At 41.7% G+C, this 18553-nt stretch overlaps 1 protein-coding gene across 3 annotated transcripts in view; it reads left to right on the top strand.

Moving 5' to 3' along the window:
* Positions 1 to 495: 495 nt before the first annotated feature.
* The window catches only part of AdamTS-B (ADAM metallopeptidase with thrombospondin type 1 motif B), a 19388-nt gene continuing 1330 nt past the window's right edge, over positions 496 to 18553 (top strand). The window contains exons 1-9 of one of the 3 annotated variants that reach the window (XM_015170040.3): positions 496 to 1379; positions 11853 to 12349; positions 12430 to 12592; positions 12854 to 12979; positions 13068 to 13786; positions 13865 to 13978; positions 17061 to 17207; positions 17269 to 17834; positions 18379 to 18506. In XM_015170040.3, the coding sequence (XP_015025526.1) occupies positions 12072 to 12349; positions 12430 to 12592; positions 12854 to 12979; positions 13068 to 13786; positions 13865 to 13978; positions 17061 to 17207; positions 17269 to 17834; positions 18379 to 18506 (2241 nt within the window). In that variant the 5' untranslated portion in view covers positions 496 to 1379; positions 11853 to 12071. Of the gene's footprint in view, positions 1380 to 11560; positions 11587 to 11852; positions 12350 to 12429; positions 12593 to 12853; positions 12980 to 13067; positions 13787 to 13864; positions 13979 to 17060; positions 17208 to 17268; positions 17835 to 18378; positions 18507 to 18553 lie in introns of those variants that run through there. The other 2 variants (XM_015170039.3, XM_032440667.2) reach the window with 2 other exon arrangements.

The following is an 18553-nucleotide window of genomic DNA, read 5'->3' as shown; positions in this document are numbered from 1 at the left end:
GTGTCGTCCTTGACTGCGACGCGGCGCCGCCTCGTCGCTGTGCGGCTGTTTCTGGAACTGGAGCGAGATAAGGCAGCAATTTCTGCGCATCATAAAGAACAAAAAAAAAAAAAGAAAAGAAGACGGAACATGAGATATGCATGATATGATTATAATTATATTGCAAACAGTTGCCTTGCTGATAGCAACAACAACAACAACAACAACAACAACAACTGCAGACAGAGTCGCATGATGACAACGCTGATAATGGGCCACAGCGACAGGGTCACTGCCAGCAGCGACGGCGACGGCGACAGCAGCAGCAGCAGTCGCATTTCCTTTTTGGTGGGGTGTTCGCTGGGGGTCACATGCAGCTGGCGCGGCAATAAGACGCCGACGTTGACGCCGCTAACTCCATTCAGTGAGAGCGCGCGCGCATCAGCGGGAGCTGCGCTGCCGCAGCCAGAATCGCTCGTGTCGCGCTCGCACGTTCGTTCGTGCGTTCGTTCGTTCGTTCGTTCGTTCGTTTTGCTGGTTCGCTCGTTGCGCTCGTGCGGCCCGGCACTAGTTCGGCTCATTGGGCTCCGGCTGTGTCTGTGGCTTTGGGCTGGCTCCCCAATCTTTCCTTTCAATAAAACCAGTGCCCGCTTGCAATTTTCACTTAGTTTGAGTCCGAACGGCGACTGCGCCGGCGTGTCCGTGTGTGTGCGTGAGCGTGTGCGTGTGCGTGTGTGTGTGTGAGAGAGTGTGCGCGCGTGCGCGTGCAACTGTGTGCACAAGCTCGAATCGAATCGCATTGTATTGAAATTGAAATTGAAATTGGCATCGATAAGCGATCGGAAACAAAAAAAAAAAGAAAATAATAAGAAAAAAACGCGCGCAATCGCTTTAATTTTTAATGGATTTTTCGGAAATTGATTTCATTTCGTGCAATTTTCGTTCTCACAACAATTTTATTTATTTGTTTTTTTTATTTGTTTGTTTGTTTATCAGCGCGTGTGGCGCATGCGCAACAAACAACAACAACAACAATAACAAGAAGAAGAAGAAGAAGTGAGCGTAAGAACGGAAACAGAAACTAAATCAATATTGAAAAAACGCTTAGTCATCGCCGGCGCAAACATATTAACGCTCTTGGTGTTTTTTTTTTTTTTTGGAAGTTTTTTTTTTGTTTACTTTTTTGTGCCTGGAAGAATCCGGCGACGACCCAAATCGCTCGGCGTTGCCCGCAGCATTTACCTGACATCATCATCATCCCAGCATAATTATCAACATCATCATCATCGTCGAGCATTATCATCATAATTATAATCAGCAAGAACGTCGGCATTTGCGGTTGACATCTTTACGGGCTTCATTCAGAGCAAAAACAAACAACAACAACAATCTCAGCAGGGGTGAGTACTCGGAACGCCCTCCAAGCACAATCATAGATTCATTATTATAAATATTATATGCAATGTTTTCAACAAATTTCAATTTCTACTCAAAATGAGTTCACAAAAAAACAAACATTTCCGCCGATAAGTCGAACAAATCAATTCAATTTGAAATTAAAAAACCTCAAATTCATTGAAAAAAAGTTCACATTTTTCTCAAATTTGTAACAAAAAAAGTTCTGAAATGTTTTTTACTATTTATGAAGAACAGTTTTGTATTCAATAAAGATTACTCCAATTTTTTTGTGCTCTACGATTTACACAAATTATAACATTTAATTCATGGAAATTCATTTTTACTCAAATTAAATATTTATCATTTTAATTTCAAGAACAAGAATTGAAAGAAAAGCAAATATTAGTTGTATAAAAAATAGAATATTAGAAGCATCAAATAAATAATAATATTCATTTTTTTAGTTCATGTTTCCCTCTAAATGTTAATTTTAATTTGCCTGAAAATGTTTTTGTTGATAAAACTTTTTTCGAATTAAAATTCAAGAATTCTTACACATATTCTTGGGAAGAAATCTTAGGAGGGATTATTTAGCAAAAAGTTTAAGTTTTTAACAAAAGCTGCTGCGAGCGCATCTATTAAAAATATAATGTAATTTTGAGAGTATTCAATTAGGCAAAAACAAGAAAGAAGCGCTATCTTTGACAGGCCGAAGATACTTTACGGCTTGAAAGATATGTGAGGAGGATCGTAAAGCACGTCAAAGCTGAGTCTGGTGTCAAGATAACTCAAAGAACCATGTTTCCTTTGGTACTCTGATAATATAGAAGTCCGATTCGGCTGGATTCATCTTATATTTAGACGGATTTGGCTATACCGACCCGACTCTGGATACTGTATGCGCGTGCATAGATATATAAAAGGAAATACATATATTTTTATCTTCTGTTTTTTCATTTCTTATATCAAAAAATCAATTGAGCGAAACACAGGAAATATAGTGAAAAGAAGCTTTATGCAAATTGGACTTAAAACAAGCTCAAAATAGCTTGAAGCAAGCAGAAAAGTCTTTAAACAACCATTTTGTAGCCCTCATGAGTTTGTCGTGAAAAAACTGGAGACATCTTCAACTCTATGAGGTATTCATTATAGGATGCCTTAAGACTTTTATGTTTTGCTTCAAGCTATTTAGAGATTATTTTAAGTCAAATTTAAATTTTATTTTCCACTTAATTTCATTGGTTCCTCCGCAAAGGATTCTTTGAGTTTGAAATGAAAAGCACAAATGCAGAGAACATTTAAAAAACCAACAAAGAATTGACTTTTGCTAATTTTTCACATTTGTCCAAGGAGCTGTCCATTCTGTGGAGCTTTCACTGTAGAACATTGTGCCGTGCGATCAAATAATTTCCAGAGAGTTACGATTGCGTCCATGCATCCATAATTTTGACGTCTTTTGATATAGCTGCTCGCCAGTTGGGTTTTTTCTTTTTTTTTTTTTTTTTTTTTTTTGTGTATTTTTACTTTGTTTCTTAATTTATTTTGTGGAGGAATAGTGTGAAAAAAAAACGAAACGTTTTTTTTCGATTTCTTTCTGTTTTCTTTCTGTTTCTATTAACGTGCTGCGGCTGCTGTTTGCAGTTGTTTCGCATTGTTTTTTATTTTATTTGATTGCTGTTGTTGTTGGTTTCGGGCAAAACGGTAGCCATATATTAAGCTAATTTCCTGTGTGATCTCAGCACCGCACAGAGCACACACTCGCATACAGATACATATACAGATACACAGATACAGATACAGATACAGATACACAGATACACAGATACACAGATACAGATACAGATACAGATACACAGATACAGATACAGATACACAGATACACAGATACACAGATACACAGATACACAGATACACAGATACACAGATACACAGATACACAGATACACAGATACACAGATACACAGATACACAGATACACAGATACACAGATACACAGATACACAGATACACAGATACACAGATACACAGATTCACAGATACACAGATACACAGATACACAGATACACAGATACACAGATACACAGATACACAGATACACAGATACACAGATACAGATACAGATACAGATACAGATACAGATACAGATACACAGATACACAGATACTGACAGATACACAGATGCAGATACAGATACACAGATGCAGATATACACAGATATATGTGTATCTGCATCTGTATCTGTGTATCTGTCAGATACACATACCGTATCTGTATCTGTATTTGTATCTGTGTATCTGTATCTGAACCTGTATCTATATCTGTATCTGCATCTGTTAGATACATAGATACACAGATACAGATACGGTATGTGTATCTGTCGGATACACGGCGAGCCAGGCGAGCCAAATAAATGCCACAGGCAGCACCCAAAAATGGTCAAAATAAGCGCCGCGCATGTTTTTTTCTTTTTTTTTTGGCCAGCAACAACATTGTATGAGACAGCACAGATAAAAGCAAATTAAATGATTTGTTATAACTTTTTTTTTTCTTTTTGTGGGCTGCAGTGCGTCCCACAACACACGCACACACAGCCCCCCTTCCACAGCCGCTTCCCCTTTCCCTTCCCCTCTCCATCTCCAACTCCAAACACTCGGCGAGCGCTGACGATCCGTGGCCATCCCGAGCAACGCCTGTGCAAAATTTATGGCCTGCATTTGTTGTACAACAACAACAGGCTGAAGAGAGATAGAAACTTAGCAAACAGTAAATCCCACTGCTCGACTAACACATACCCTACAAACAGCGCCAAGCTGATAGCGTATACCTTCCCACGCACAGACAGGCTAAGTTAGCGCAGCGGTTGTGCTTCCTCTTCGCTTGCCTCCACACTTTGGTCCCACTATTTACTCTGGCTTAACTTCGGAGCTTGTGATCCGATCTTTATGGGATTTTCACGTTTGGCACACAAATATCAGGCTATATCCCAAACGAGCAAGGCTTTAGTTTTCATGCTTTAAAATCGATAATTATCGAAGAATATGATATCGATACCTGCATATATTAAGCGAGTTATATTTATGTCAAGTAATTAGCATTTTAGTTTTTCAATGATTCTGAAAAGCTATCTCAAAATCGATAATTATCGATGTCGTAACCATACAGTGAATAATCGAGTCATATATACCAAAAAACCATCTCTATCGATATTTATCGATAACATAAAAGTGGAAGGCAGAGAGTAAATATTTCGTATTACTAATCTGAGACTAAGCTGATCAGATATATAAGTATATTTATATATATAGAATGCATGTGATCGTAAATGTCTTCTTGTACACATTTGCACAAGCACATTATACCCCGTTTTATTTGAAACAATTTTCAATGGGTCGAGGGTATAAAAAATCAAACGACGTCGCCATAAAAAATACATTTTCGGCCCACATGCGATGGAACCGACGCGGAGACGCCCGCCACTAAAGAAATTAAAATATGCCTCGAGACGGTAACAGCAGCAGCAACAACAACAACAAGATTAGATCCACATATGCGCCTTTGGTTGGAGTTACGTGCGATCTGGACAGAGCGGAGGCTCCGGCCCCGGCCCCGGCCACGGCCCCGGCCCGCGCGCCTCTCCTGTGCGCACGTCCGTCGCAGCGCGTTTTACTACGTTAAAAGCTTCATTTCATTCATAAAAATAAAAGCTGAGTGCGTGTGTGTGTGTGTCTCGCATTGGGTGTGCGTGTGTGTGTGTGTCTCAATGAAACTACAACGCATGAATGAAAAATAAAAGAAGAGAGATATACATATACAGATATGAATGAAGCCACACAGCAATATGCGAGTCTCTCTCGCTCTCGTACTCTCTCATGCAGCCCAGCTCTCCCTCTCTCTCTCTCTCTCTCTCTCTCTCTCTCTCTCTCGGTTGCCTGGTAGGCGTACAAATTGCTTTGGTCTCGTCTCTGCCTCGCATCCAAGTGAAATCTTTCCATAAACTCCACAACTCGCCCCTTTGCCGCAATCTTTGCCATTTTCTGAACGATTTTGCCATATGCCTGGGCGGTTGGGCAGATGTTGCCCAAAGAAGTTACAACGGCGAGGTTCTCAAACGTTCTTGGGGCATATAGTGTTTGTTCCAGGGGCGATCCAAAAGAGAAGTTTTTAAAGCTGATCTAAGCTTACTTGATGGAAACCCAAATATATAGAGCCTGGGTAATAAATATCAGAAATATGCCCTAATATTAATGCCAATATTAATACAAATAATAGTAATTATACTAACAATAACAATACTAAAAGCAATAATATTAATAATAATAATTGCAATAATAATAACAATACTAATGCTAATACCAAAAGTTAAACTAATACTAATAATAGTTTTTATCGTAATAGTTTCTTAGATTCGCATGCGTCAAGAATTTGCCTAAATAACATCTAATTAATTTATAATATAGTTTTGCTTAAATTTGAATTATAAATTGGCTTAAAGTTAACAATAGCTATAAAACTAACAATAAAAATCATAAATTAGAGATAATTAAAACCAGAAATTAGAACCGGCATTTTCAATGTTTTGAAACTAAAATTGGTATTTCTCACAAATAAAATAAATTTGTATATTTATTTGTTTTTAATACCGTGAACCTATTGAAAATGATTAGGAATATTTGTGTGACAATTTATGAGGCTGGTAGCATATATATTCCTGATCAGAACCGGGACGGAACAAAGAGGTAGGGCATTCTCTCGTCGGGCACTTCCGTCTAAAGTACTCTTCTTTGTATTTTTTTTTTTCTGGGATTTTTCTGTTGGTATTTAGTGTGCGAGTCTTTTGGTCGCATTTATTTGCATACAAAGCTCAGCTTGTCGCCTATGCCCCAAATGATGATCATTAATGATGATCATTAGCGCTAGATGATGATGTGATCGGGCAGCCAGGCCAAATGTAAAGCGACAACAAAACGTGGCTAATAAATTAAGCAAAGCGTCAACAAAGCTGTTGACAAATGTCAATTTTGGAACGCCAACGCCGGCCATTGAAATATATATTTATATATTGTTGTTTTTTTTTTTTTCAATAAAAAATACAAAATGGTTAAAAAACGCTCATAATAATAAATTTATTATGAGCACATAAGAAGTGTGCGAGCGTGTGTGTGTGTGTGTGTGCAGGTAAATCACATTTGGTCTATAGTGAAATTGGCAATCGAGGAAAACAGCCTAAATAAGAGAAACTATGTGAGATCATTCGATGCGTGGGTCATCAAAGTGTTTCAATGATTCACTGGAAACGTGCACGATTCGATGACACATCCTTTTTGCTGCAGTATCGCCATTCTATCGCTATCTTAACAATAATATATCTCTATATAAAAAACTGTTTGTCCTGACTGATAGACAGATTGGTTATTAACGCCCAAGCCGCAAGAGGTGGGTGTTGTTTCGTGTTCAAGTTTATATTCAAAGATCTATACAAAAAACTCATTCAAGATGTTTTGGGCGAAGACTTAAGTTTGCCTATGCATGCCATGTTTGTACACACATGTATGCATACTTGTTTTGTACATATGCAAACATGCATGCATGCGTACATGTGTGAATGAACGTCCGGACACATAAATGCATACATGCAGACATGTATGCAGACATGTATGCAATCATGTATGCAGACAGGCATGCAGACTTGTATGCAGACATGTATGCAGACAGGCATGCAGACATGTATGCAGACAGGCATGCAGACATGTATGCAGACAGGCATGCAGACATGTATGCAGACAGGCATGCAGACATGTATGCAGACAGGCATGCAGACATGTATGCAGACAGGCATGCAGACATGTATGCAGACAGGCATGCAGACATGCGTGCATTTATACATACATACATACATACATACATACATACATACATACATACATACATACACACATATGTACACATGTACATGCATACTTACATACATGCATGCATGCAAAAAAAAAAAACCAAAAAAAAAATCACTGCACTACTACACAACACTACACTAGCTTAGCATGAAAACTGCAGAGCCTACTTGACTTCTTGAGAATCGAGGAGAAGAGCAGCTGGAAAAAATTCGTTTAATTTAAATTTGCAGCAAAGCGAAAAATAAACTTGGTCTGCGTTTGGTATAAGAAAACGGATATGCATGCTTAACAATTTTGCGGACTATCTGAATAAATGCCCTGCTATCGCTTAAATGTCGCCCAAGTAGTTAAAAAAGCGATAGCAAAGCTAAAGCTAAGCATCTTTGCAATTTCGCCAAGGTATTCCTGTTCGTCTGACAATGTCAGAGATTTGCTGAAAAGGCAAGCACACTCGACTGCAGTTCATCAATCAGGGCAACGAGCCAGACAACATCATTGATCAATCAATGAATGGGCCATGGGGCATGGGGCAAGGGGCATGTGGCTTGGCGCCTGGACATGAGTACAGCAATAGGTATGGGGTATGGGCATGCCCGTCGTTGTCGTTGTCGTTGTCCAAATGAAAATTCAATCAATTGGCTGACATTTAATGGAGGGAGACGTCAAATGTGATTGATTGATTGATTGATAATTAAAAGTGGCGCCTGCAAGCCGACGCACAGCGCCAAGTGGCGGCAGCCAGCTTTTAGCTGTTCCAAGAGCAGCCAGAGAGATGAGCGAGAGGAAGAGAGAGAGACGCACAACTGCAGTCAGTCATTTAACATTATGATAATCTGGCGCTTGCTAATTTTGTGCGCCGCTTTTAAGTTTTGCCGCAGACGCTTAGAAAGAAGCCTCCAAACTCTGGACGAGCGACTGGCAATTGGCAACTGGCAGCGGGCAACTGGAAACTGGGAACTGATGACGACAATTGAGAGCCGAGAACTGGAACTGGTGACTGGGCCAGTATTTTATTGTCACATTGGGTTTTTCTCATACTATTTGAATATAATTTAAAACGGCGCCTGCTTCAGGCGCCTCACAAAATCAATGTCTTTCAATACACTTCCTATGCGAGTCTTTCCAGTTTGTGCATCTGGCTTGACGTCATAAGATAAAGATTTATTTAGCTTAGGAAGTCGCTGACGTACGCCGTTCGAAATACACGCTTAAAACAAGACAGGGTTTGAACCAATAGCTGGTTTGAAGCATGTGAAAGGTTAACTGCACATGCCGAAACAAAAGGCAGCTGAGACAGTTTCCCAGACAGTTTCCTTTGGCTTTGCTTAGTCTAAAACACATTTCTATTTTGATATGCTTTAAAAGTTTAGCTAACATTTTGTTTAGCCTTAAATATATTTTAAGTATAGCAAAAAAAAATCGGAGTGCTTAGCTTTGAGCGAAACTATTGAGAGCTGCAGAGAAAATAAATTTAGATGAAATAGAGTACTTAATATAATAAATTGAAAAAAGTCATATAATATTTCATCTCCAGATCAATTTCTTATGAAATTCCATTCAAGTCAAGCATAGGGTATACAAAGTGGGTTGTCGTTTGCTTTCTTAAGTAAAGTTTTTTTTTTTTTTTTTTTTTTTGTATTATTTATATTTGCATTTTGTTTTTGGCCACGTTTTGCGCCTGGCCAAAAGAGTTTGTTTTGTGTTGCCAGCTAATGAGCTTTATTTAATTTTATTAATGGAATTGCCAACATTTATCATAAATTACAAATCGTGATCGTGATAAGAGCGCCAACAACAACAACAACAACAACGATTGACTGACTAGACGGGACTCTCCAGTTGCCGGCTGGAGATCTGCGATCTTCTCGAGCGTCTGCTGCGACGTCGACGTCGACTTCGACTTCGAGTTCGTGTCATCTGTTCATCTATTGAATAATTAAGTTGTCGTGTGTTGATCTTTGATAATGACACACAATATCGCTGTTTCCATGCTCTATCAGAGGGTATTATGATTTTGTCGTGAATGAAGTAACCTCAGTTCGAGGTGTATATAGATCAATTTGATAGGGCCAAGTTCAAGACGAAGCATCTGATCAGATTTGTCAATACCCTGTATATAGATCTTATAGACGCACATTGACTATAGCATATGTCTATATAAATGCCAAATTGGATACTTTTCTGTACCTCAAGACATCTGCAACTACGAGCTACACTTATGTTTCATATGGCTGTAAGGGTATTTGAACTTCGACTTGCCGCAGCTGGTTGTTCTCTTGCGTGTGTGTTGCCTTTGAAGCGCCGCATTCAAATGATTTGCTTAATTTTATTGCCCATTTTTTTGGCTTTAAATTTGGTTAGCCATTGTCTGGCTGTGGGCAGTACCCAAAAAAAAAACAAAAAAAAAAAACGTACACACACACACACACACCCTTTCTCGCCGCCTGGCCAAAATCTGCGGCAAGCACAACTCAGGCTTCAGTTTTATTGTCAAGCATTTGCTAAAAAGCTAAAACCTAATCAGCTTTTATTTATTAGCTGGAAATAGTTATTTTGTTTTCAACTTTTTGTTGTTGCTGTTGTTGTTGTTGTTGTTGCATATTTTCGTAGAAATTTATGCCATAATTGTCTGTCTGGCCCGATCGGGTTTGCATCATTCATGGCGCTCCGCAACGCAAGTGTCCTGTATCCGTCGGCCGTCTCCTCCAGCTGCCAATAAAAGCGCTGGCGCCAGGGCGCAGCTACAAAATTGCAGCAGCAACAATTGCTACTTCCAGTTAAAACAGCAACAACAACAGCAACAACAACAACATCAGCTTTTGATGAAATGCGCACAATTGTAATTCAATCTGAATGCATTGTGGCCCGAAGCGACACCAACGCGGCCTGCGGTTGTGCCTTGTTGTTGTTGCTTTGTATACCCTGTACTTATGCGAAATGGGTAAACTGTTGTGTGTAAATGTATATAACAGAAAGGCGCAAGCATCAACCTGATCAGAGCGACACGCTGAGTCGATTCGAAAACATATTTATTGCCTATTAGGATTTTATGTCGATATATTCTGCAATTGATATAATATCGATAAATATCGATTTTGAGATTTGTTTTTTTTTTTTTTTTTTTTTTTTTTAGCCCAACTCGTAAAATAATATACAAGTGGTAGATAGACTTTACTTGATGTGTAACTTCTCGTATAGTGTATTTAGTTAAAGAATATATCAGATTTTGGGTAAAAATTCCCACTTACTCAAAAACTAGAAAGTTGCCTCATTTTCATATATTAAATAAATATGCCATATTTAAATTGCATATAATGTAGAGCAATTGGAAGATGAAGTAGCACGGCTACGCAGAAGGAAACTAGAGTTAGGGTATCCCCTAGTCGAGCACTCTGACTTGTTGTTGTTGCTGTCAACTGAGCCAAGTGCTTATGGTCACAATGACACTTGCTGCCAACGGCAACTACTTGATTATTGGATTAATTGCATTATGAAACAGCACAAAAAATTCGCGAGCAGCACGTGCTTGACTAGTATATACCCTTTAACACATTAAACACGTACAGCAAGTTATAGAATTAGGTCTTAAATAGGTTAAGCGAATGTTGAGTACTTTACAATGGCGCTTTAATCAAGCTTTAAGCTTTAAGTTAACTCTAATACGTGCACTAAAAGCAAAAAGCTCACTTAAAGCTGTTGTCTAGCTACATGGCTTACAGTTATTACAGTTTTTAAATGCCATAAGCTCGATTAAAGCTTTGGCCTAATGCAAGGAGCTCACTTAAAGCCCACGTGTAACCTTACGAAAAAGCTAACGTAAAGCTGTCCTTTAAAGCTCCCGCTAAATGCTATAATCTCGCTTAAAGCTTTCGCCTGATGCAATGAAGCAAGCTTCAGGCGTTCTTTCAAAGCAGTTAAGCTATTAAACTAAATGCAACAAGCTCACTTAAAGCTTTAAGTTTTTACATAATGCACAAAGGGTAAATAAAGCTGACTTACAAGTTCACTTAAAGCTCTTTTTCAAAGCTCTTGCTTAAAGCTTTTTTTGTAATGAGTAAAAGAAAGCTCTAAGCTTTCTATAACTACACTCGAGCTTAAAGCGAAAGCTTACGCTAGAGAATAAGCTATTTCGTTCAAGTTTGCAATATTGTTTAATTGTCAGTATAAATTTCACATTCAACTCGTGTCATTTGGCGCTTTACTCAGCTGTAAATCTGATTTGTGCTGTAACATGAATATATTTTGCACAAATTAATTTTTGCCAGGTAGTATACCAGCTGTGGTTCTCTCGTTTTGTATGACAAACAGCGAATGTTCTGTACGTTATGTATACTTAAAATAGTTATCTATGGGTATTATCGAGTGTTAAAGTGATCTTAACAAGAGGCAGAAAGTAGGAAGCAAGAATGTTTGTAAGCCTGGTGCAGGGTATCGTCCAGTCGCTCAGCCCGACTGGAGCAGACTCACATGCTTGAATTGCATTTCTCTGCCCGATTGTGACTCCATTTCAAGCTTGCAGCAGTATAATACCAATACACATATTTTGGAAATTAATCAACCGAATCTTTATGCTTTCCCTTGCAGCCACGCGACAATCTGAGCAGGCTGTGATTGGGCTTCTGCGCCTGCATATAATGCAACTGCGGCCATGTGCCCGCTAATTGGCAAGCTGCTAAAACGCATGGACAACGGCTAAAGGCCACCTAGAGTGCGAATATCAAGAGTCAGTCAGCGAACAAGAGAGCGAGAGCGAGAGCGAGAGAGAGAGAACAAGTGAGAATTAGCATACTTAAGCGCCCAACTATGAAGCGCCTTTATCTGAGCAGCCTGCTCTGCCTGTGGCTGAGCTCGTTTGACGTCGGCTGTGAAACGCTGTATGGCCTGCACACGGACGAGCTGGTGGCGGGCGAGGGGCAGCTGGTGGTGCCGCGGCGTGTGCACGCCGACGGCGCGTTCATGACGCACAGCCTCCAATATGCCCATCAGCGGGATCATCGACGGCAGCGTCGCAGCGTTGAGGCACAGCCGGAGCTGCATTTACAGCTGCCGCTGCGCGACGAGACGCTGCATCTGGAGCTGACGTAAGTCTTGGTCGTTGGCCACTCTGTGCGAGCAGCAGCAGCAGCTCCTAACCATAACCATGCCCCATTGTGCATTGCAGACCGCACAGCTACTTTCTGGCGCCGCAGCTAATTGTGGAGCGACATCGTCGCGATCTGCGCACACGTGCGCCGCCGCCGGCGCATCAGCTCAATTGCCATTTTCATGGCAAGGTGCGCGGCCAGCCCTCGGCCAACGTGGCCATATCCACCTGCTCCGGTCTGGTGAGTGACTAACTAAACAACAAATGAATATATATGCTATGCAGATCGCAAATCAATATATTACGGTTTCCGAAATATAACATATATTCAGCCAGATGTGCAGATTTTCATTTATTTTTCGTTATTTCCCTTCGAGTGTAGTTGCACATTTCCAAGTTTGTTGCCTAAGTCATTTGTTTTGATCAAGTTCGTTGCCTAAGTCTTTCTGCTTGACATTGATTTTCTTTTTGGGGTTGCCTATTTCTTATCGCCTTTTGCCAGGTGGGCCACATTAAGACGGCCAGCAATGAGTATTACATAGAGCCCTCAAAGCAGCATGCGGCGCATCCAATCAACGGGCATCCGCACGTGGTCTTCCAGCGCTCCGCGGTGAAGCCCAAGCAAAAGGTAAGCCCAACTAAATTGTTGTGCGTGCGAGCTGCCAACATACTAATTAGCGTCCATTTGTGCTCTGCTTTCGGTTTGCATTTGGCAGGCGGATCCGCACTGGCGTCACAAGCACAAGCGCAAGCGCAAGGAGCAGCACCACAAGGCTCAGCAGCGCGGCAATCACAGCCAGAGCCAGAGCCAGAGCTCGAGTCCGGTTAGCAATTGTGGCACACGGGAGCCGCGACGCCGCATGGAGACGCGTCTGGAGTGGCAGGCGCGTGGCAAGTTTAAAATACAAGGCGGTCGCAAGGTGCGACGCCATCATCATCATCATCAGCTCCAGCAGCAGCAGCATCTTTTCCATCATCATCATTATCAGCACCAGCTGCATCCTCATCGGCGCCTGCAAAAGCATCCGCACACGAAATTCAAATACGATACACAGCCGGTGGCAACGCATATGGAGCGCAGCCGTCGCTCGATCAGCAGTCCGCGGCACGTGGAGACACTCATTGTGGCGGATGCGACAATGTCCGCGTTTCACAAGGACGTCGTCAGCTATCTGCTGACCATTATGAATATGGTGTCCGCCCTGTACAAGGATCCCAGCATTGGCAATGCCATCGAGATCGTTGTGGTGCGCATCATACAGCTGCAGGAGAACGATACGGAACCGGAGCTGAATCTCACGCAGAATGCCCAAAAGAATCTGGATCGCTTTTGCAGCTGGCAGCACAAGCTGAACACGCACAACGAGAAGGATCCGCATCATCACGATGTCGCCATACTGATAACACGCAAAAATATTTGCGGCAACAATTGCATGTGAGTAGTAGATCCCACCCCCGAACCCCGAACCCCAAACCTAAACCCCCCCTTGTCTAATCTATGCCCGTCTTGCAGGACTTTGGGACTGGCCAATGTGGGCGGCATGTGCAAGCCGAAGCAATCGTGCAGCGTCAACGAGGACAACGGCATCATGCTCTCCCACACGATCACGCACGAACTGGGCCACAAGTGAGTCGAACAACTTCCGTATCAGTTAGCATGCTGCACCACCCCCCTTGCTGCCCTCGTCGCTGCCGCGGCGCCACATTTGCATAGAGTCTGTCCATGCGCATGTTGGCCAACATCGAAATGCACTTCCAGTCGAGCTGCGGTCACTTGGCCGCCGGCAACGGCCAACGCAATGCAAATGCATCAATTGATCGGCCAGCCAAAAGAGATTTATGTGCAGCCCAATTCGTTTAATGAATGAATCGAAGCAGCCAGCCAGCCAGTCGGGCGTGTCCGACTAGCGGATACCCACCGCCAAGCTGACTTTGCCAACATGCTAGCTTCCTCTCTTCCACTCCTTCTCCTCCTCCTCAACTAGCATGTTAAAAGACAGACCTATGCAAAGTTTCAAGACAATAGACAGAAGGACAAACGGACAATCGGCTCACAAAATCGATATTTATCGATATTACGATAATGAGAGAAGAATATGATTGGTTCATGCGTGTGATGCTGAGTTTTCAGTGTTACATACATTGTCACCGAATCGTGATACCCTTTCAATTCAAAATCAATGGGTCCAACAACAACAACAACAACAAATCGCATGAATGGCTGCTCTAAGTGGACGCGACGGATGCTTTGACACCTGCGTGTGTTGTGACAATGATCGCCTGCGTTGCACGCCCACAGTCGATAGTTGTTCACACACACACACACACACACACATACACACACGCCCCGTTCCTCCTCTACCCACCTCTTCTCGACTATCAACCTCCCTTTTGGCCCCGTCCGCATTTAGCCGCCCTCCTTGCGCTATTCAAACTCAATTAGTCGCAGAACCAGTGAGAAACACACACACACGCGAACTCCCAGCTAGAGATGGACAACTGATCGACTCGTAAATCTCTTATTATTTATGATATATACTCCATATGTATATATGATACACGATATGATATTTATTATATAAATACGACACAGACACAAAAGACGTGGTTCTTACAAAATTCAGTAGCTTAAATTCCAAAAGCTTTGAAAGCTCGTACAAGTACAAAGCGCCTTTAGTGCATTAAAACTGAAAAAGGAATCTTAATCTTCGGACTTATGTGGCCAAGATTAATCGAGAGCTTCAGCTTAAGCTTTTAATCAATTTTCAAAAGTCTGTTCAAGATTAATCCAAAGCTTAGGCCTAAGCTTTCAATGAAATGCTTATAAAATACTCGAGCTTTCACGCACTTGCTTATCTGGTCAAGATTAATGAAAAGCTAAGGCTCAAGTTTTTAGTTTGCTTTATGTTTATTTTGTTACGGATTTTTTTGGTCCATCTCTAATGCACACACACACATACACACACACACACACACACACACACACACGGCGAGTGCGGTACGTAGCAATTTGGTAGCACAGCCGGTGGCTGTCGCAGTTGTCCGGTTTCGTAGGCTTATCTCGTTTGGTGTTCGTGCCAAGTGGATTTTTGTAAAATGCCTTATAAGCGCAGGCAAGTGCCCGTCAGTCTGGCGTGTAGCGATTGACTCAACCGGCCAGCGGATCAGCCACTGCAGCGGCCACAATCGTCATTATACCCTGTAATCAGGCGAATTGTGATACGTTTTCAATGGGGCATATAACTATTCCTGATCTAGATTAACATCCAATGATATATCTGATTTACGTAAAACAAAAAACTCTCTACATAGGTAGATGATGAGAGCTTGGGCTGATAAAGCGGCAAAGTATTTTAATTGTTTTGCAGACAACCTTTTGAATTTCTTCAATCGATTATAGTTTTATCGATAAACGAAATGAGACACATGCTATTTCTATATTAAATCGCCTAAGCTTATCGATAACCGTTATAAATTAAATCATTTATGCTTATCGATAACCTTCAGTTATTAAACCGTTTATGCTTATCGATTAGCATTATATCTGAAATCGTTTATGCTTATCGATCATCTTTAGATATATAATCTGTTATGCTTATCGATAACCTTCAGTTATTAAACCATTTACGCTTATCGATTACCTTCTGTTATTAAACCGTTTATGCTTATCGATAGCCGTTATAAATGAAATCGTTTATGCTTATCGATAAGCGGGGTATCTGCAAGTCGAGCACAGCCCGATTCAATCAATGTGACTTGTTTGTTGTTGTGCAATTTACGTTTGATTGTCGCTGGGTCGCCCGGTCATCGTCAGGTGGCAGCCGCTGGCTAACGATATGCTTATTTTCCCCCTCTCTTTATGTGTGTGTGTGTGTGTGTGTTTTTGTTTTTATTTTGTACTGTGCTGATTTAAGCACTATTCTAATAATCAGGTTTTTGACTTGCCCGCAGTCTAGTCCCAGAGCGTGGCATAAATTGCTAGTCGCGTTTTGTTGTTGATCTTTTCTGTTTGTTTTTTTTTTTTTTGTGTGTCGTTCCTCAAAGACAATGCGAATAATAAATCTAAACAGATTAACTATAGTAGAGCGGGTAATCAAGTGGTAAGGGGGGTGGGGGGGAGGGGGCAGGTAGGTAGCTGCCGCTGAGTCGTTCAATTGCAACAATGTTGATCGAGTTTAACCCCTGTGTGAGTCGAGCGACTCGCTACGTTCGCTTACGTAAGCCACCGTTGCATAACGTTATTACATTACGTTTTGTCGTACAAGTATATCAAAAGTCGCATATATCCTTTTTATGAAAATCGATTAAGTAATTCCGTGTTTGCAAGAAACTTAAGGGTTTGCTTAGTCCCTTACGTTTGTACTACGTAAAATAGGTTGCTTACGTCATTACGTTACGTTTTACGTATGCAAAACTATTGTGCTGCGACAGACACGTTTTATCGATAGCCCGATAAGAATCGAAATCTAATTAAATGGGTTAACGATTCAGAAAATTGATTAAAAATCGATTATCATAAAGGGAGAAGAGAATGAAATAAAACTTATCGATTAGAAATTAAATTCGAATTCATGCTATGTTTAAATGTTAGACTTAAAAAAACGGATTATAATTTTATTTTATATATTTGAAATCGACTTACCTGACCAGCCTAATGTCGAGTTTTTACCTGTCTCAAACATGATCCATTATATTTTGTATTTGCACAGCTTCGGCATGTTCCACGACACGGCCAAGATAGGCTGCCATCCGCGAGTGGGCTCCATTGTGCACATCATGACGCCCACGTTTGGAGCGGATACGCTGCAGGTTTGCTGGTCAAACTGCAGCCGGAAATACATAACCCATTTCCTGGAGTAAGTAGCTGGCTAGCACTGGTCACGATTCGGTGTTAATAATTTCGATTGATTGCTGCAGCCAGGGACTGGGCGAATGCCTGAACGATTCGCCGACTCCGCCGGATGAGTACAACTATCCGGAGGTGCTGCCGGGCGAGCGATACAATGCCAAGCGTCAGTGCCGCATGCAGTTCAATCTGACCACGGACAGCGATGTGGGCGCCTGCTCCGCACCGCACGAGTTCTGCTCGACGCTGTGGTGTCGCGTGAACGGCGAGTGCGTAACCAATATGCGCCCAACGGCGCCGGGCACCGCCTGCGGCAAGAACAAATGGTGCCAGAACGGCAAATGTGTGCGCATGGAGGAGCTAACGCCCATACATGGCGGCTGGGGCAATTGGAGCGATTGGAGCGAATGCTCGCGCAGCTGCGGCGGCGGCGTTTCCATACAGCAGCGCGAATGCGACTCACCGGTGCCGGCCAATGGCGGCGTCTTCTGCATTGGGGAGCGCAAGCGCTACAAGATCTGCCGCAAGAAGCCCTGTCCGGAGCACGAGCCCAGCTTCCGGGCGCAGCAGTGTGCACGCTACGACAATGTCAGCTACCAGGGCGCCACCTACAAGTGGCTGCCCTTCTTCGACAAGAGTAAGTCCGCAGTTATCCTGGAATAGAAAAATACTATATATATAATATATGCATCATTTCATCGACGAGCGTGGAAACTGGGTGGAATACATATTTATGCATAAATTCATAAATGAATAGAGCTTTAGGTTAATTGGTCGAAATTGCAATTTATTTCCGACCAGTTTTAGGTTCGAGCACATTCTCAAAATCATTATTTTATACGTATTTCAAATTCACCTTTACGGGCGGAAATATGTTTTAGAAAAAAAGCAATTCGACTTTAATTTTAATTTGATTTAATTTGATTTGAATTTCAAATAATTTAAGTCGCTTTCAAAGATCGCTTCAGTAATTCACTTTATACGTATTTCACCTGATTTTTCAAAATCCACTTACCTGAGCGGATTCTTATTTTGATTCCAATGCATGCCTAAATTCCTGCATAGCAAGAGCTGATAACTGGGGAAAATCCACTTCCACAAGCGGAAAATGGATGAAAAACAAGAAAGATTATTTAAAATTTTGTATATATTATAAACGAGTCTACAATTTACACTTGTAGACAATCCGTGCCGCCTGTTCTGCAGTGATGTGGATGACACGATAATCGCCAACTGGGGCGAAACTGTGCTCGACGGTACGCCCTGCACGCTGGGCACGAACAACATGTGCATCGATGGCATCTGCAAGGTAAGTTCGGGTAAACCGACTAAAGGCCAGCTGCTCGGCGAGATCAA

This window comes from Drosophila virilis, chromosome X (assembly GCF_030788295.1).
Source record: "Drosophila virilis strain 15010-1051.87 chromosome X, Dvir_AGI_RSII-ME, whole genome shotgun sequence".
In the NCBI taxonomy this organism is placed as follows: Eukaryota; Metazoa; Arthropoda; class Insecta; order Diptera; family Drosophilidae; genus Drosophila; species Drosophila virilis.
The sequence above is the reverse complement of the archived record's forward strand: the minus strand, read 5'-3'. Positions and strand labels throughout refer to the sequence as shown.